Raw genomic sequence first — 18149 nt, 5'->3', positions numbered from 1 at the left:
GTGATGAGCAACAGGATGTGATAGAGATTGTTTGGATTCAAAACGTCCCAGACAACACTACAGGACTCTAAACTGTCAAGTCTGTCATGACGTAGAGAGATCTGTGAATGAAGGAGGTGACAGTAATGAATGTGATCAGCAATGATGGGACGGCTGTGGCTCAGAGGTAGAAGGGGTCATCTACTCAGAAGATTGGTGGTTCGATCCCTAGCTTCTCAGTCCACATGTCAAAGTATCCTTGGGCAAGATACTGGGACGTGAGTGTGTGTGAATGGTTACTGAGTAGCAGGTGGCACCATGTATGGTAGCCTCAGCCATCGGTGTGTGAATATGTGTGTGAATGTGACATGTGGTGTTGCAGCACTTTGAGTTCAGACAACTCAAAAAGCGCCTTATAAGTGCAGACCATTTACCATGACAGCCCCAGCCTCTAATGCACCCACCTATAGTAATGCGTTCTCTCTGATTCTAACCCATGTCTAAGTGTGCCATAGTACACCAAGAGAGCCTGGCCACAAAATTACCTGAAATGCGTTCGGCACAATCCAGATTGAGCCTGTAGTATCCTCTTGTGTGCACAAGAGGATACTGCATTACCATGTTATTACCATAGCACCTGAAAGTGGGGAGACAAAAAGTCTTGTCTTCCATATTCCACTGCAAGTGTTGTGAACAATACTGTTTATGAAGATACAACTGTGCCAAAACAACGTCCACAAGTGAGCCATCATGACACCTTTCTGAGGTTTTCGGCCTCCTGGCTGCACATGCATCCTCCACTATCTCTACACAGGAAACTATTAATTAGGAACAGAGGGGAGTTCGTCTGGATGCATGCTTACCCTTATCCTTCCATAACAAACAGAGGGTTGACACACTATCAAACAGCAGTTTCTACAGGGTCACTGTCCTACTCCTCACTAGCTACGGCCCTGTCCTCCTACTCACCGCAAGGGCAGCTGATAGGTCATCATGACCTTGTCATCTGTGTCGGCAGTGAGCAGCCACAGCGGGTCCTGTCGTACGTACTTGATGAGGTGTTCGCTCTGCTCCATCTCCATGGGCCTTCCCTCACTGCCGCTCAGGTGACCTTTGACCTTCTGGCTGTTCTGGGATGAGTCCACGCTGCCAAAGTATTTACTACTGTTGTTGCTTCCTGAGGACAACCAGAGAGCACAATGTTATACTTTCAAATATTTTTTTTTACTACAAATAGATAGTAACATCAAAAATCATGTGCCAGTAGTTGCTGGTAAACTTTTTCACACATTGCTACAGCTCACGGAAACACTGATACACTGAAGACATTGTATGTAACAAATGGGCTGTGTATTAATAAACCTGTGACTATAAACATTAGCTAAACCAACAGAGAGACTTCTGTTCACTTTGGTGTTTTCTATTTTCCATTCCAGTTAAATTCAAATTTTCCTGCTCATTTATCACTGAGAATGTGTGAAATTGACCTCATCTCGTCATATCCATAAGACTGTAACCTAAGTCCAGACCTGTTCCACTGCCAGAGGTCCCACTGGCTGACGTCCTGCTCTTAGATGTCCCACTGTTGGATGTCCCGCTGGCTGACGTTCCACAGCCATTGGATCCTGAACCCATGGACCCAGAGGTGGCTGAGCCGGAGTCCTCATGCAGAATAATGTCGAGCATGTCACTGGACGAAGAGTTGGCGTCACTGTTGTTCCCGTCGCCTCGTGAACTTGCCTTCAAAAACAAAAACATTAACGCTTACTATAACAGAGGAGCTTGACTTCAGAGCTCTGGTCAGCTGACTGTAGCATCTCCTGCATCTTTATAACACACACAGGTGCAGTATCATTGGCTGTGTTGCATCCCGCCTCTGCGTTTTTAGACTCAACTGGGAGTATATCTCTGCAGTGAGCATGGAAAATTGCCCATCTCACCAATCACTTTGTTCACAAATACATGTGATAACCAGAGCTAAACAAAAAAGCTGTGCATAGTTAGAAACACGACAGTGATTCTGATCCTCCTGCAGCTGATTTAAAGTAGGGCAAATCATTAAAGGTCCAGTGTGTGGGACTGAGGGGAATATACTGGCAGTAATGGAATATAATATACTAAGCATGTTTTATTTACTGTGTCACAGAGACCGTTAATAAACCAACATAGATGGCTCATTTTAGATTCATTTCCTCTATCTGTGTCACGTAGGTTTTGCCACTGCCCCGCCCCTTTGGGAGACTTGCTGCAGCCCTGAGTCCATTCATTCCAATGGGAAAAGTGAATGTGAGCACAGATTATGATCGTTTCCTTCATCCTATAGTCACTGAAGTAAATACAGGACACATTTTTCACAAGCCCCAACCCTTCTTAACGTTCGGACACTGAAATAGCATTTTTTTCAGAGAGACAAATCCTGTCTCTGTTTTAGCGACATACACTTTTGAGCAGATAAAAACGAGCAACAAAATAAGGAGCAAACATGTGGGGGAGAGATGACCATGCCCACCTCAAAATAAGCATCACTGCGTTTTCATTAGCTGAACAGTTAATGAATGAACAGTTTAAATCCACATAGGGAATGTTCCATATCTACGGAGATCGTCATGTTGGACAATCCAAACACTGGCTCTTCATAGGGCTATTCTCGTTTTTGTGTCTGCCACCATAGTTAGTAGCCACTCTGTGAGCAGAGTTGGAAAAACACAGATTTTTTTTATGTGAAACTGCTTTATTCAGTGTTTTTACTGGTTTGAATGAACAGGTCTGTTTGTTTTGGAGAGGAAGTGATCTCTGCGGATAATTCAGCCACTGTTAAAAACCTCCTGAACATGAGGATCTTAGTTATCAGAGACAAAAGGTGCGCGGACATTAGCGTCCATCTGCAATGTGCAGAACAGTGTCGGAGAAACACTGATTTTTATTGTGAAACTGCTTTAGTCACTGGTTTAAATCAACAGGTCCGTTTGTTTCAGAGATGAAGAGACCTCTGTGGATAATTCAAAACCTCCTGAACAAAGAACACTGAAGCAATTATAACTGGGAGAAGTTTCAGCTGGTTGCAATCTGCAATCCTCACCACTAGATGCCACCAAATCCCCCTGTATCTTACACACTGAACCTTTAAATAAGAGCATGTACATTAAATGTAGGAGTTTGAAAAAACATTGTGTTGCTGGTCACATCTCAGTGTAATACAATACAGAGGAAAATATAATTTCCACTGTTTTCTTTTGATGCTAAAACTGGTTTCCACTGCTGATGTTAACTGTATGTTTCAAGCCTTGGTTTGGTTCTTGCATGCAAAATCAAAGACTATGTATGTGTACATACACACGGTACAACTGTGTGCAATAATACGGTTTTACTTAAAATGTTTTTAAGTTACGTACGTTTCTTTTTAAAGTTCTCAGTCTCATGCTTATGTTAAAATCAATGTCATCAATACTGTATTGGATAGACAAAAACACTGAAAGATTTAAAAAATGCTTACAGTTATAATTGACATATGGAATCAAGGAGGAATGGGATTGGAGTAGGGTGGAGATTTGCTGATGGTTTGCCTACCTCTTTGCTGCAAGCCCTCAGCCTAGAGCCCACTTTATCCCAAGAAAAACGCTCACAGACACAGGGCGAGCCCTCGCAATACAAGGGTCCAGGTGGACCAAGCAGACTGAGAGATGGCTAAAGGGTGTAAGGGATAATAACATCATGTATTAACACCCTGGGCCACATTTCATCGGAGGAGTCTAGACTGACTTGACACATGGCATAGCAATACAATGGCAAAAGAAGGTGCACTTTAGTACTATGAATAATGTGGAGGATCACTGTGATGATGGCATTAAGGCTGAGAGACATAATAATGACTGTCTCTGGGGAACATGCCACAGCCTACTAACGGGAGTTCAAACAACCCACAATGATACATGTCAGCGAGGCATCGACATTTTAAGAATGTTAAGTGCATCAGTCACGGGCATTGGGAGACTTGTGGAGGTAAAAGAAAGAAAAAGAAAAGGTAAGAGGAAAGCAAAGAGAAAGAGGCTGGTTTCCTTGTTCACCTGCTTCAGCTCTCTCTCCTTGGCCTGGCCGCCACATGCTCCTTTCTCCCTTTCAGCCGTATTATTCCCTTGTCCTCCAGAGGTGCTGTCCTGCCGGTCCACGGACAGCTCCAGCTCCAGCAGGTTGAGAGGCGAGCTGCAGCGAGACTGGAACAGGGGCGGGGACTCGTGCCCTCCAGCTCCTCCAGACTGCGGCGTAGAGGAGCGAGACTGGCCCTCCGCCACGGGGGCCTTTGGGTTTTCCGAGGATGAGGGGAAGTAGAGCGATGGGGTCAGGTAGCCTGCTTGAAGAGCAAAGTGGTTCTGGGAGTTGAACTGGTTCTGAACACTGAAGGAAGGCTGTGCTGCGAAGGGGGCCTGGCCTGGAAAAGCAGCCTGACCAAAAGGCTGCATTTGGGCGGGGAAGCCACCAGTCATAGTGTGGTACACTGGCTGTGTCGGTGCCAGTCCGGGGGCCATTGGAGAGTAGGGCATGGGCAGCATTACAGCCAAAATAGGGGTGTAGGGAGCAGGGTGGATGGGTGGGGGGCAGGGAGGGGCCTGGGTGCCCTGATTGTCCCCAAAGCCCTGTAGAGTGGTGCCTGTGTGGGTAGCTATGGAACTGGCTCCAGGGTAAACCTGGAGGGGGTAGCCTGGCACCACGGAGGGGTAGGCCATGGGAAAAGTTGACTGTGAAGTTTCAGAGCGAGACCAAGAGGTTGGGTTAAGTCCGTGGTTTAGGAGAGGAGGCCGCAGATGTTGCCGTCTGTGATGGGACGCTGTGCTGTCTGAGGACTCCATCTGCTTCGCTCGCTTTGACTTGGTCTTCCTGTTCCGTGTGCCCCGCCGCGTGGTGGGCTCTGCACTTGGTCCAGCCTGCTTGGAGGCTCGAGCAGCAGGTACGGCTAGAGATCAATAGAAGAGATGATGAAAAAGAATAATTTGTTGACTAATTTGTAAGTATGACAGAAGTGATTATTATTATGGAAAACTATACAATTTGCTAGTAAGAAATGAATGTAAGCTGTAATAAACTGACATTATCTTTTATAGGCTTTTAATATGTTGTGTCAGTGTGGTGGCTGGAGGTACCATCACTGGCGATCTGTCCTCTCTGACGCTCCAGGTACTGAGAACAGTTTTCTTTGAGTGCGTTGAGTCCTCGATGCTTCCTGAAGTGATACAGAAAGGTCTGCTCCTCCTTCTGCGTATGGGCCGCCAAAACCTGCTTGGTCAACCCCAGTTTCCTATAGGACTCCCTCTCCTGACTGGGAGGGGAAACAACAGAAAGAGGAACCCCAGGGTTCTGGATGGACTCTACCGTCTCTCCTGATCCTTGGACATCCTCTATGATTTCTGTATGCCAAAGGGTGACAGTGGAAAAGGACTTTAACATATTCTACAGCAATGAAAGGTGGAGTTTTATGTGGTACAGCTGTTTAGCATTGGCATTGACGACGACAAAAGCAATATATTGATCGAGCATTGTAGTGGCTTGAATTGGGACATTAGCGCCTAAAAAATAAAAAATGGAAAAAGGTGGAACTGTCTTTCAGGGCTAGAGCCCTTTCAAGGAATACTTCACCCCAAAAATGACCATTCGAATGTCTTTTACTAACCCCGTGTTATGCTGAATTCATGAACAAAAAATGTTTTTCTCACATGCTGCCAAAAAAAAAAAGAAACAAAAATGGAGAAAATTCTTGATAAATTAAAGTTATAGGGATGCACGTTTCACAAAAGAAAACCTATATCAATACATCCAATTATCATACAACTCGTGCAGTATAATCTGAGACTAATTCATCCAGTCGTATGAGCAGTACTTCCGGAACAGACAGCTCTTTCAGACAGGGAACTTAACTATAAATTAAACTTATCTATGCTCTCTACAAAGCCAAACATCACCTCGCTGAACACGGGAGCAGCTGGTCTATCACTGCCTCCGTCTGGGCAGCGGTAGACCAGCTGCTCCCGTGTTCAGCAGAGTAAAATTAGTTTCGTAAATGTTTGTAAAATTACTCTTTCATGATGAATTCAATGTAAAACAGAGTAATATATCTATCTATACAAATGGTCATTTGGGGTTTGAAGCATTCCTTTAAGGACCACAGATATGACTCACTTACATACTTTCATGGTGTATGTAGATCATTTTGAGTCTGGCTCACTCGTTATTATTACAATTATTACTACAGTGCCTACTGGTTGTATTAGTAGTGTTTTATATTTGTACCAATTTGTACAGATTTGTTGGGTTATCCGTGTCCAAAATATTAGAAAGTGCAATGAGGTTCAACATTATGGATCAATTAATATTATGGAGCAATTACAAATATATATTCTAAGGTGGTGAATTAGTGTTTAGATTCGCTGTATAATAAGAAAAGTTGGCTTTTTTGTGCGTTTGAGATACAAGCTGCCAAGCATCCATCGATAGCGCGCATACACACACACACACACACACACAAAGACAGAGAAAGAAGCGCGCACACATATAGAGATAAATTTGCGATGACACAGTGCTATGAAAAACCATTTCCCCCTTTCCTGATTTCCTTTGTGTTTGCCTATTTGTTACTGAATAATATCCGTCCTTCAAAAAGTAGCTGATGCTTGAAAATCTACAGCTGCGTCTGAACATAATTAGCAGCAATGACTGCACTAACTGTAAATCATTTTTAAAGTTTGATGCCAGTTTTGTCGGGAATTTTAGCCCAAACTTTTTCAGCTCAAAGTGGCCATTTGCTTGTCAACGTGGTGATAATGGATGACTTTGTTCCTTAAATAAATGAAATGATAAGCTAACACTACGTTAATTGGCTGACTGTACATTTTATCTGAAGATCGGATTTGTTTCTGTGATAAATATGCAACAACAGCGGAAATCAGGTTGAGAGCAAATACTCTTTCATGGCACTGTACCTGACTCTGGTTGAGGTTTCTTGTCCCCAACATGCACTATGGTGCTACTGTAGCTACACTGGCTGGTTATGGACACCACACTTTCTGGTTTGTTAGGTACAGGTAGGGGCAGTGAGGTGCCCACTACCGCTGTGGCTGCGTCAGTGGACTTTTTGTCTTGATGTTCCAAAGCTGAGTGACCAGACTGATCCTTCAACAAGGCTGGTTCTGCCAAAGAGAACAGAGAACAAGAGATACTGACAAGGAGCTGGCATTGAAGAGTCTGAGAGAGAAGTTTAAAGGAAAAGCCAGAGCTTTGTATAATGAGGTGACAATAAGTGTCTGCTTTTCTGTCTTGGTAGGAACTAGGGCTGTGACGTACTGATTTTTTCCTTACCGTGTTGAAAAAGCAAGTTTTTACTGCGTTGGTAATAAACACGTAGAAACAATAAAGGGACAAATACTGAAGCCCAGACATAACTAATAATAATCAAAGATTATCTTACACCCGGCGCAAAGCTGCAGCGCAACTGTCATTTCTAGTTTCAGACCAACGCAGTTGTCATTTTTATTGCCAGCGCCCATGTAGTCAAAGTAGCAAACGTACTCGCACTCATCTATGTGCCCATGAGTGTGTGATCAGGGGCATTGCTGGTGTATTGCCAGCTGCAGGCACACCTAGTTTTTCAAGGGAATAGGAGACAACGCTTTGACTGGTTCACTTCATGTTACGTCCAAATCTTACCTCTGATTATTTAAGGGACTAAATACAACCCCTTGGCCTCTTTCACCTTACTCTGCGCCCAAATTATGAGATTTTTAACTACCAAAAGTGGAGTTGGACACACTCTAAATGCACTTTAGACCATTAGTTCCCAAATGGTGGGTTGTGGGTCCATTCTGAATGGACGGCCAGCAACTTACGAACATAACACCTTAGTAAAAAACTTTATATTGAAGTGCTGTGATTTTCTGGCACAAACCTTCTAACGTGAAGTGCTGCTTCCTGCTGTAGAGCGAGTGACTAACGGACAGGTACTTCACAGAGACAGCAAACTAGCTCCACAACTAGGCCAAGGGCGAGTATGACGCCGAATATATTAAACTGTGTGGGCCTTGAAACTAATGACGAAGGAGAAATATGGACCAGTTGGGGACCACTGCTTTAGACCACGCACTACATATCATTTAAATACGGCTCTAAATGGAAGTTATGAGCGACAGAAACATTTTGGGGGTTTTTTTCTGAAGAAGCCCTTGAGTATGGAAGAAAGTCAATGAAGATAATCAAACAATGATTATTGTTTGTTATTTTACTTCACACAACATATGCACCTCTGTAACTTACACCAGCCAAAAAAAAAAAAAAAAAAAAAAAACTTCCTGTGATGACAGTAATGAGCTCAGCCCCGCGGTAGGTATCACATGGCCTCAGTATTGCAGTCATGTGGTTATCGTCACAGCCCTAGTAGGAACTGAGGAGGTGAAACATACCTTCAGACACCTGCATGCTGTTGGGTCCTCTCTGTTTGTCCTCATCTGAGTTAGAGGACGTGGTGTTGGAGGAAGACTGGCACTTCCTCTTCATGGTGATGGGAACATTACAACTCTCCAAGTACCTACAGATGACATAACAACATACCGTCAATTATTATCAACTAGCAGGCAACATCACAAAACAAGTGGTAAAAAAATTAGGTTTGCCTGAACCACCATAATTAACCATAATTGATTGAGTTCTGTGCTAAAACACTGACTGGAAATGTCCTCTCTCCTGGAAAGTGAATTTTGAGTCAAATATTTTCTGTGGGTGATCCGATGGAAACCTTGTTCTTGTAGCATTTCAGTTAGACTGGCTCATGATTGTACAACGCTGGGTATAAACTGCATCAAAATCACATCTTCATCTCTGTACCTGACAACACTGTCCAAACAGCTGATCTGCTGGTAGGAGTAGACGGTCTGATCATTGAAGGCCGTCTCCTCCTGGTAAGAGGACCTAGTGTCCTCCATAGTGGCCGCAGTCTCGCTCCAGTTGAGGGGAGCTGCTGAGTCTTTGGGCCGCACCACTGCTGAGCTCTTCTTTGCAGATTCTACTGGAGAAAGGTCAGGAGTTAGGGGCCGGTATGGGGTCAGTATCATAACAAACAGTATTCGTGTCCCTCAGACACACATTCTCAACTATTCACACACAAATATGGAGGTATATATCAGCAGGACTTACTGCCACTGCTTTTCCTGATGTCTGGTTTAGGTGTCTGCTGCTCCTGGCTCTTCTGAAGATGGATTCCTTTACAGATTTCCTGAAAGGTTCGCTGTGACACAGAGACACAAGACCCAAGAGTCATCTGATTTGAAATGTTTGCAGTAGAGCTGGCGATGTCATCAGTAACGAAAATAATTTAGAGTTGCAGCCCTGTTGTTCATATTTAAAAATGAATGTAAGCCAGCTGAATTTGGTCCAGTCTACTCTAAATTACTGAAAGGTTTTTGTAAAATGAATAAAATGTCACAAAATAGTGAAGCAGGAGCACATGCTGCTGGAACACACACTGCACTGAGCTGTGAGTATCTGGGTTTTACTCACTGGTCTGGCTTTGCTGCTCACTTCCTGCTCCTCTTGTCTGATCTTGCTCCCGCTGCAGTAGTTAAGGCTCTCGCTGGAGGAGCTCATGCCGACAAGCTGGTCGTTTCTGCTCAGACTGCTGTAGCCACTGGACACACCGTTATGGACCGGCTGATTACAGATAGAGAGAGGGAATAAGGATAAAAAAAATAAAAAATAAAAAATAAAAAAGTTTTACAATTTACAGTGTGTTTTCTTTTCTTTTCTTTGAATTCCTCAGCTGTCTATATATCAGCATTTGCATCTCTTCTTTGATTTATTTAATCGCTACTAGCTTCTATGATTCTACCCCCCTCTTCTATAATTAATACTATGTGTCCTTCATTTCTATACGTCCTCTCACCTGTAGCAGGAGACGATGGATCTGCTCAGTAATCTCCTGAATGTCAGGCTCCATGGTCTTCATCTCACGGACAGTGGAGACCGGGGCCACGAAAACATCTTCATTGACAGGGCCCCTGGCAAACACAAAAAACCATATCCGCAGATCAAGATGAGTTAAAAAGCTTCTGGTTTATAAACGTGTGTGAAATTTTTCCAAGTGTGGCTTAGCGACATTCAGTGATACTCACATGCGCACTTTGTGTCTTCCGATGACGAAGGAGACCTTGCGGCTCCAGGGGTTGACGAAACTGGACCAGCTGGTGTCAAGAATGATGTATTCTCCATTTCGCGCGCAGAACCGGATGGACGAGTGGTCGAAGGGTTGTCCTGCGAACTGAAGAACTGCAGAGAAAGCCAAAATAATACAGTCAGATCATGATGAGGACAGAGTTCCTGTGCAGACATAGGAAATTCTGACATCTATTTAATTCTGTGGACTCACTCTTTCTGTGAATGGCCAACATAATCGGTCGGTCATTGGGGTGCAGGTGGAGGAGGACTTGGGTGCCGATCAGATCCTGGGGGAGGTACCCGAGGAGAGGAACCGCCCTGAAACACACAAAACACATCCACACCAATTCTATTATACTCTGGTCATTTTTATTTGTGCGCAAAAACTCAGATTTTTGAGTAAAAACACCCAGCAGTGACTTACCTCTCATCCACATCCTGAAACACACAACTCGGAGTGTGTGTGGTGGTGAAGATGCGCTTGTCTGTTGGAATTCTGGGAGCTTAAAGAAAAGGAAATGACCTTAATTATTAATGCTATCTAAAAAAGAGTTGGGTCTAGTTTAGAGAGCTTTCAAAGTCATGAGCTGTCAGCAGGCGTAAAACATCAACAGTTTTTAATGCTAATTTTGCCACTGGAGGAAAACTTGCTTTTATTTACCTGTACAAAGGATCTAAGGATGTTGTAATGTAATTTGTGATTTTGGGATATTTAAACAAAACGGACTTGAATACATATTGTCTATTTCAGAATAACTAAAGGCCTCATTCACCACATGTTCTTAAGAAGAAAGATTCTGACACGCTGAACCAGTGTTTTCTTATTTGGGATTTATTCTTAGGTAACAACAGAATAAAGGCACACTCGTGAGCATGCTTTCGCACATTTGAGTTCTTGGTTAATTGGTTATTACATTTAAATAAAAAGACTTAGACAGAAGATAGTATTTTTTTTTTAATGTATGTAAGTGTTCTTGTTGGTGTTATTCTGTCTTATATCTGTGTACATGTTACATTGCTATATCTTTGTGTGTCATTTTTCTTAATTTGCACAGCACTTCGGTCAACTGAGGTTGTTTTTAAATGTGCTATGTATATAAACTTGATTTTGATCTCACCATCATAACCAGAGTGAACTCTCTCAGCCAGCAGGAGGCAGCAGAACTGGTCCTCAGCATGCACCGTGTCCTGGACCTTCATCAGGTAGGGTGTCATGCGGAAGGGATAGTACTGCAGATCGCCCTCACACTCCTTACCGCCACTAGAAATTAGAGGGAAGAAAAGTTAAATAAAAATAAGGATTGTCTGTTTGATTGAGGTTCAAGTTTTCAAAAATAATCCACAGGTTTGTGGGTTGTAGATTTCAGGTTATTGAACACAAGGTGTCAGTGTTTAGCTTCGTCTCCGTCATATCTGAGCATTAATGTGGGAGAGTAGGTTTAAGACCCCAGGCATGATGACATTTTTACATCAGGCGACTCCTGAGATCAGAATGAGAATTAGACATAAGGTTTGGCTATGGGGAATGGTTTGAAGCTGATGGAAAGTCCTTACAAGTTCAGTAAGGTGGGTGTGTGTGTGTGTGTGTGTGTGTGTTTGTGTCAGTCTGCCTATATGTATGACACCGGCCTGGAAAAAGCATCTGATTACAGTTCACAAGCATGTGATGTCACAGACTAATTGAAAAACATCTAGAGTGGAATGAAAGTATGAATAAACACTACAAACAGGTACGAGCAGCAGATGGCCCGACGCCATGTTTGAACCGCTGCACACCCACCTGATACGACAGAAGAAGGACTTCTCCTGCATGCAGTCAGGCGGTGATGACTCTGAAACGGGAAAAGGAAATATTTAAATTCAGAAGCAACATGATCCGGCAAAATGCTAACCAGGGTCTCGGCTCCAGCAGGTGATCAGGCTTTGATTAATTCCATCAAAAAACATCACTGGGGAGCGCAGCACTACACTTAAATGAAATGAATTTAAACAGAGTCGAGGCTGAATTTAGTGTGCCAGCCAAAATATTTGGCATATGGGGGATGAATCACAACAGATAAAGTTCAGGTCTGGGTCTGATGTGAAGAAAGGGCTTCAGGTCACAGACCAATAAGTCTGTCTAGGTATTATCAGTTACACGGGAGAGGATCTAATGAGCTCTCTGAGAGGCTGAGAAAATGAAATGAAAGCTTTTTATCATCTGAATTCAGACTATACCTTTGGCAGATGTACTTTTTGTTCTTCTGAGAACTAGCTGCACTAAAAATCATTCCCATTAAGTGCTGCGTTTTGCTTTGCTTTTTATTCTTGAGCACCTCTAACAGCTCAGTCTGTTCCAGCCAACTTGGTTGAAAAGGAACAAACATCAGTCATCAACTTGAATTTGAAGAGGTTTATGACTGCTGGAGAGAGACATGCTGTCGAGTTTTTTTGTGTGTCCCTTTAACGCACCACAGAGCCTCACTAACTTGCTATCCAGGGATGTCACTCACATTCAATTATTTCTCCAAGACATTTCCTTCTGAATGCAAAGTCATCTGAAAAGTCTGAATGATCTTCCTGAACTACTACGATATATCTTGAGTATTACTGACAGCCGTGTAGCTGTTACATAAGTACCTGCTTGGGGTTTCACAGAATGGTCACTAGTTGACTATTAAAACACCAAATTGAAACTGTGCGTCATCTCACTATAAAGCAAGGAAGCTGTGTGTGTGAGTGTGTGAGTGTGTTAGTGTGTTGAAGCGTTCATCCGAATTACTTCACATTAGTGGGTGTATTGCTGGGGACCAAAGGTTTTTCAGTATGGAATGTGGTGCGATTTGGGCATGCAACAGGTTCAATATTAATAAACGTTGTATAAACAAGTGCTCTGTGCAGAGACGGGGATGGGGCCACAGGGCTCTGTGGAGTTGAGCATGTTTTTATCTATGTAAGCGGGGTCCCTCTTTGCTCGCTACGGTAACATTAAATTCAACATCGGGTGAAGACAGAGAGACGGAAGATGTTATATTTTAGAGAACTCAAACGATTCAAGCATTCGATCAGCTTTTGTTTACGGACCCAAGCAAGCGCAGGGGTTTGCAGAGCAAGCACAGGTGGATAGCCTACAGGATAAGCACCACTCTGCCACTGCAGCTCCAAGTGTGTACATTTGCCGTACTAACTTATAACATTAATAATGTAACCGCCGGCAAAATACCTTTCCTAACTAGGCCCATGCTCTACTTTGTGAACGCTGTGACTAATACCCTGATTTGGAAATAAAAATATCTGCTTAGTGTATTTCACTGTGTTTTTTAACACGAGTAGCTATGACAGATGTGATTTGGGGCCCCAGACCAGCACGGGCTTGCTTAGAATTTAAGGTCTCAAGAAGAGAAAAGAGACCTGCTATCCTGCAAGAGACCAGTGCTCATTATGGCAGTCAAATGGTGTCTCCAGTTCAGAGAAGCCTGCGGAGGGTTTAGTTCAATCAGATTGCAGCTCATTTTTTAACAGCCTCTCAGATTTTCCCCGGGTCAGACCACAGACTGACTGGACTATTGGGTGAAATAAAAAACATATATCTCCTGCGTTTAACCGAATAGTGGACTACTAAAATGCAGTGGTTGTGAATGCCCTTGTACCTGCTCCGGTGCACATGCTCCAGGAAGGCAGGCGGTACGGCGTAGTGAAGCTGTAGAACACGCTAACATCCTGCGGCGTCAGGAACTCCACAAACTTGCTGTTCTTGAACACTTCTCTTTTGCAGTTGAGGATGGAGGCAGCCTGATCAGAAATGTAGACTATCCTTCCTGTGATGAGAGACACTGCTACTGCAAAGATGTCCTGTTGAGGAGACAGAAACAACGACGTTTGTACCTGACTGCTGAAACACAACTCAGTTAAAGTGTTTTTGTTTACACCAGTAAGAAGATTTAAATATTTGTATGAGTTTAAAGATAAAGCAGTGGCTCACGTTGTTTTTGAGGGTGTATTCAGAAGTGATGCTGTCTATCTCCTCTATTGTATAAGAGGACACATCCAGGCCTGAAGGTTGACTGTCGTTGATCATCAGCAGCTGGTAGTACTCCTCATTGGCTGCAACACACAGGGATTTTAGTAAAGTCTGGTCACAACACAGTGCACACTACAGAAACTGATGTTTTTCTGTAAACAACAAGGATGAATGTGGTTAAGAAGTCCAACAAAAAGATGATGTATTCGTACTGAAGTCACAGACATTTTTTAATGATGAGAATGTCTCAGTAGTACGATGAAATGCGTCACATCATGTAACAACCAAACAAAAGATTGCACTGTTGAACCCCTAGCCGCCCATTTCCGTCTGAAAACATTTAGGCAGTTTAAAATTTAGCCTTTAAAGACCATTAACCACAGATCTGCCTACACAGTGCTCCCTCCTGTGCAATGTTGTCATGTCTATATTTCTTTTATGGGTCTCATTTAGCTACTTTGCTTGCTGAATTCCACAGAAAATACATCATTGCGGTACAAATAACCACACTTGTGATAAATGTGAAGTGAATTTTGAATCTGCAGAGAGCTCAAACAAAAAGCACTGCGCAGAAAACCACAGAGAACACAGACAGAGAGAAGTGAATGCACTTTACCTTCCACTTGTTTGACACAGCGCAGCGCATACTTCAGGGTGTTCAGTGTGGAGGACTTGTTATTGTGCCTCTTCTCGGCAGGCAGGTGCAGCTTCAGCTCTTTCAGCGTTTTTATCACCTCCTTCTGGGTCTTGGCTTTGGCAGACTCTTGACTACTGCAAGTTGCACAATCACACGCACATGCACAGTGGCAAGTCAGATATTGCAGCAACAAAAATAACCCTAACCCTCGAAAACAGATTTCAAAATAGCTCATTATAAATAACTTGTGATAAAAACCATATTTCAGGCTTTCTGTTAGCAGTATTGGTGCTAAACTAGCCTGTTTACAAATGGTATTAACATGTGTCTTGGCTGATCACAAGTGGATAATACAGGTGTGAGGGCACCACATGCATCCTCAATGTGTCTTGAGATTCGATTCTTCAGACCAGATTCAGAGGAGGTCTGAGGTAACGTTAGCAGTGTGATGCTAACAGTTAGCTCTGTCACTGTGTGTGCGATCAGACTCTCACTAATGAGTGTTTAGCATGACAGACCTCCTGCAAAGGCCAAGGAATTTGGTCTTTGCAAATGGAAATCATGTATGAGTTTATTTGCATGTAGAGCTGGGAAGTGAGATCCAATCACAAGTCTTCACTAAAGACACATGTGTTGACACAATCTAATGCTAAGTGTGAGCAGACAGACTTGTGATTGCGTCACCCATGTTAATACCAGGTGTAAGCAGGTTCTCATAAGAATGAGACCATTGACCATTGTGAAGTGAAAAGGAGTGTTCTCAGTGTTACAGCTCTGGTCGGTGCACTAACCTGCAGCCGCTGGTTGAAGGGTTGTCCTGCTCTGAGCTCAGCAGACTGAAGGCGTTTGAGCTGCTGGGAGGAGACGGACTGTGAGAGTTGGAGCTGTGGAGAAAAGAAGGAAAACAAACAGATTAGAGCCAAAAAAAATCTTAAATCATCTCAAAGAGAGACACAGAGATAAAATGACTGATTCAGTCAGACTAATTTTAACTCCTCCCTCACTCAAGTTCAACAAAAACATATTTCAGTAATTAGGGCTGCCACGATTAGTCGACTAATCGATGACTAATCGACTATTAAAATAATCGGTGACTATTTTAGTAGTCGACTAATCGGTTTGAGTTATTTTTCATAGAAAAGTACTATAAAAGTACCCCAAAATACTCTTACTGCAGCTTCTTACGTTCAGATTTTGGCAGCTTTACACACTCTCCTGTGACAGTGAACTAAAACCCTTTGGTGTGAGTACGAAACAAGACATTAGATGACGTAATTTTGGGGTTTGGGTGAGACAGACCGACATTTTTCAACATTTTAACACATTTTTTGATGAAATGATTAGTCGACTAATCGAAGAAATAATCAACAGATTAGTCGACAATGAAAATAATCGTTAGTGGCATGAAGCATAAATGTCACATGTTTCATCCAGGCATTTCCTTCCCATCCAGCTGAGACACCTACTGATGCTAAGGTGCTAAAGTTACCTAATAATAAAAGAAAAACGGGTACTCAATCTCAATATGTGGTTTTGTAAAAGTGAGCCCAAAAAAGACTGAGCCAATTTCTGCCTCTGTAGAAATGAATGGGGAACAATGCAGACAAAGCTTCAGCTCTCATTTAGCAGCCGGGTTACAAAAGGAGGCACACTCCAAGTAGGAGGTCAGTCTCACCTTAGAGGCCTTTAATGTGTCTGCAGCTCAAAGGGCACATGGCAGGGAAGTAGCACAATTTAGGGGCCTGAATACAACTAGGAGCAGGGGCACAGCTAGAATTCTGTGCTCACTTAGAAAAGCTCTCTTTGTGCCCTGAAATAAAATCGCTGCTTGTCTCAGGTCTGACTCTTTGCTTCCTGAATCATGTGGGCCTTCAGTGTCACCGACAGGGAGTAATAAAAATATTAATTCCAACACGCAGAACAATGCAAAGTGAGTCTTGTTTTGGTTAAAGATCAAAGTATCTGCTGCTTATTGTGAAGAAAACATTACATTCAATCATGAATTTGTGGTGGACACAATAAAGACTCATGTAGATGACATGAAGAGAGATAGAGAGTGTGTGTGTGTGTGTGTGTGTGTGTGTGCGATCCACTGCATTAACCTACAAGCTTACCTGTGCACTAATACACTAAAATCTTGAAAGCCCTCTGGGACACTGACTCACCACAACTCAGGTTACTATACATAACCTGCTTACCTGACTAAGAATAGAGAACACCTTTACAAATAGCCTCCCTGAGCAAAAGCAGGTCTTTAATGCTATCAAATATAGCCCTCAGTGCACAAGAATGCAACAGCTGGTTTTAGACTGGACAGACTGAGCATGTATTAGAGTGGGTCTTAGAAACAGTTTATCACAGTAGGCTAATTCACAGCGTGTTAGTAAGTCTGCGTGCCACCCTCTGCAGACATGTGTTACAACACAGGGTGCTCAGAGAGGCAGGGGAGGCTCTGTTTGTGCCAAAGGTGAAAACAAGGACAGGGCGTTTTTGTGAGAACACATTTATCATTATTATAGTCAAAACCAGAGCTTTTTCCAAATTCATACTGCAAAGGCTGAGCAGATTTTCTGTCCATCCTGGAAGAGGGATCCCTCCTCAGTTGCTCTTCCTGAGGTTTCTACCATTTTTTTCCCCCATTAAAGGATTTTTGGGGAGTTTTTCCTTATCTGCTGTCAGGGTCCAAGGACAGAGCGTGTTGTATGCTGTAAAGCCCCCCGAGGCAAATTGTGATTTGTGATTTTGGGCTTTGTAAATAAACCGGAATTGAAAAGTGACAGAAATTATGTATGTATACAAAAGAAAATAAGTCTGATCATCAAAATGACACATTTAGTTTTTCCATGAAAATAAATCTCTCTATGCTGTGAAGTGGCTTTGATGTAACTCTATACCTTCGCCTTGTTTAGTATGCACAGATCTATGAATACACAGATTAGACCCACCACACAGATGCTCGCCTGCAGCTCGAGCCTCTCTGCTCAACCTCGATTCTGTTCATCAAACACACAAACCTCTGACTGTAAACTGTGATAAATAACATGAGCGTTCAGCTTGACTACGTTATCAAAATGCTCATAATGTGTTGCTAATCGTAGCTTAATCTTGTTCCTGATCGTCAGCTCTGACAAAGTGAAGTGAAAGTTAAACTTAGTTGACAAGATTGGTTCTCAGATTTGTGATGTAACAAAACATGGAAGTCTGAGTCGCTGATGATATGTCTCAAGGCATATGGACATGTGAACGAGGTTACAAACTTGATATTCACCGAAGGGGGTCTTTAAGACTTAACCAATATCATCTTTTCTGATTAAACATTGAGTGAACATTGTGAAGGACTGCAAT

At 42.9% G+C, this 18149-nt stretch overlaps 1 protein-coding gene across 5 annotated transcripts in view; it reads right to left on the bottom strand.

The window, feature by feature from the left end:
* The window catches only part of per2 (period circadian clock 2), a 36488-nt gene that overhangs the window by 2933 nt on the left and 15406 nt on the right, over positions 1–18149 (bottom strand). The window contains exons 3-22 of one of the 5 annotated variants that reach the window (XM_033636444.2): positions 15596–15688; positions 14784–14938; positions 14129–14250; positions 13797–13998; positions 11948–11999; positions 11286–11428; positions 10592–10670; positions 10379–10485; positions 10125–10278; positions 9896–10010; positions 9514–9663; positions 9151–9241; positions 8842–9022; positions 8421–8545; positions 6948–7154; positions 5115–5378; positions 4044–4927; positions 3547–3663; positions 1509–1719; positions 949–1156 (exon numbers count right to left, since the gene is read on the bottom strand). In XM_033636444.2, the coding sequence (XP_033492335.1) occupies positions 949–1156; positions 1509–1719; positions 3547–3663; positions 4044–4927; positions 5115–5378; positions 6948–7154; positions 8421–8545; positions 8842–9022; positions 9151–9241; positions 9514–9663; positions 9896–10010; positions 10125–10278; positions 10379–10485; positions 10592–10670; positions 11286–11428; positions 11948–11999; positions 13797–13998; positions 14129–14250; positions 14784–14938; positions 15596–15688 (3660 nt within the window). The remainder of the gene's footprint in view (positions 1–948; positions 1157–1508; positions 1720–3546; positions 3664–4043; positions 4928–5114; positions 5379–6947; positions 7155–8420; positions 8546–8841; positions 9023–9150; positions 9242–9513; positions 9664–9895; positions 10011–10124; positions 10279–10378; positions 10486–10591; positions 10671–11285; positions 11429–11947; positions 12000–13796; positions 13999–14128; positions 14251–14783; positions 14939–15595; positions 15689–18149) is intronic. The other 4 variants (XM_033636447.2, XM_033636445.2, XM_033636448.2 and 1 more) reach the window with 4 other exon arrangements.

The sequence above is a fragment of the Epinephelus lanceolatus genome, chromosome 12 (assembly GCF_041903045.1).
Source record: "Epinephelus lanceolatus isolate andai-2023 chromosome 12, ASM4190304v1, whole genome shotgun sequence".
Classification (NCBI taxonomy): Eukaryota; Metazoa; Chordata; class Actinopteri; order Perciformes; family Serranidae; genus Epinephelus; species Epinephelus lanceolatus.
This window is presented reverse-complemented; position numbering and strand designations above follow the sequence as displayed.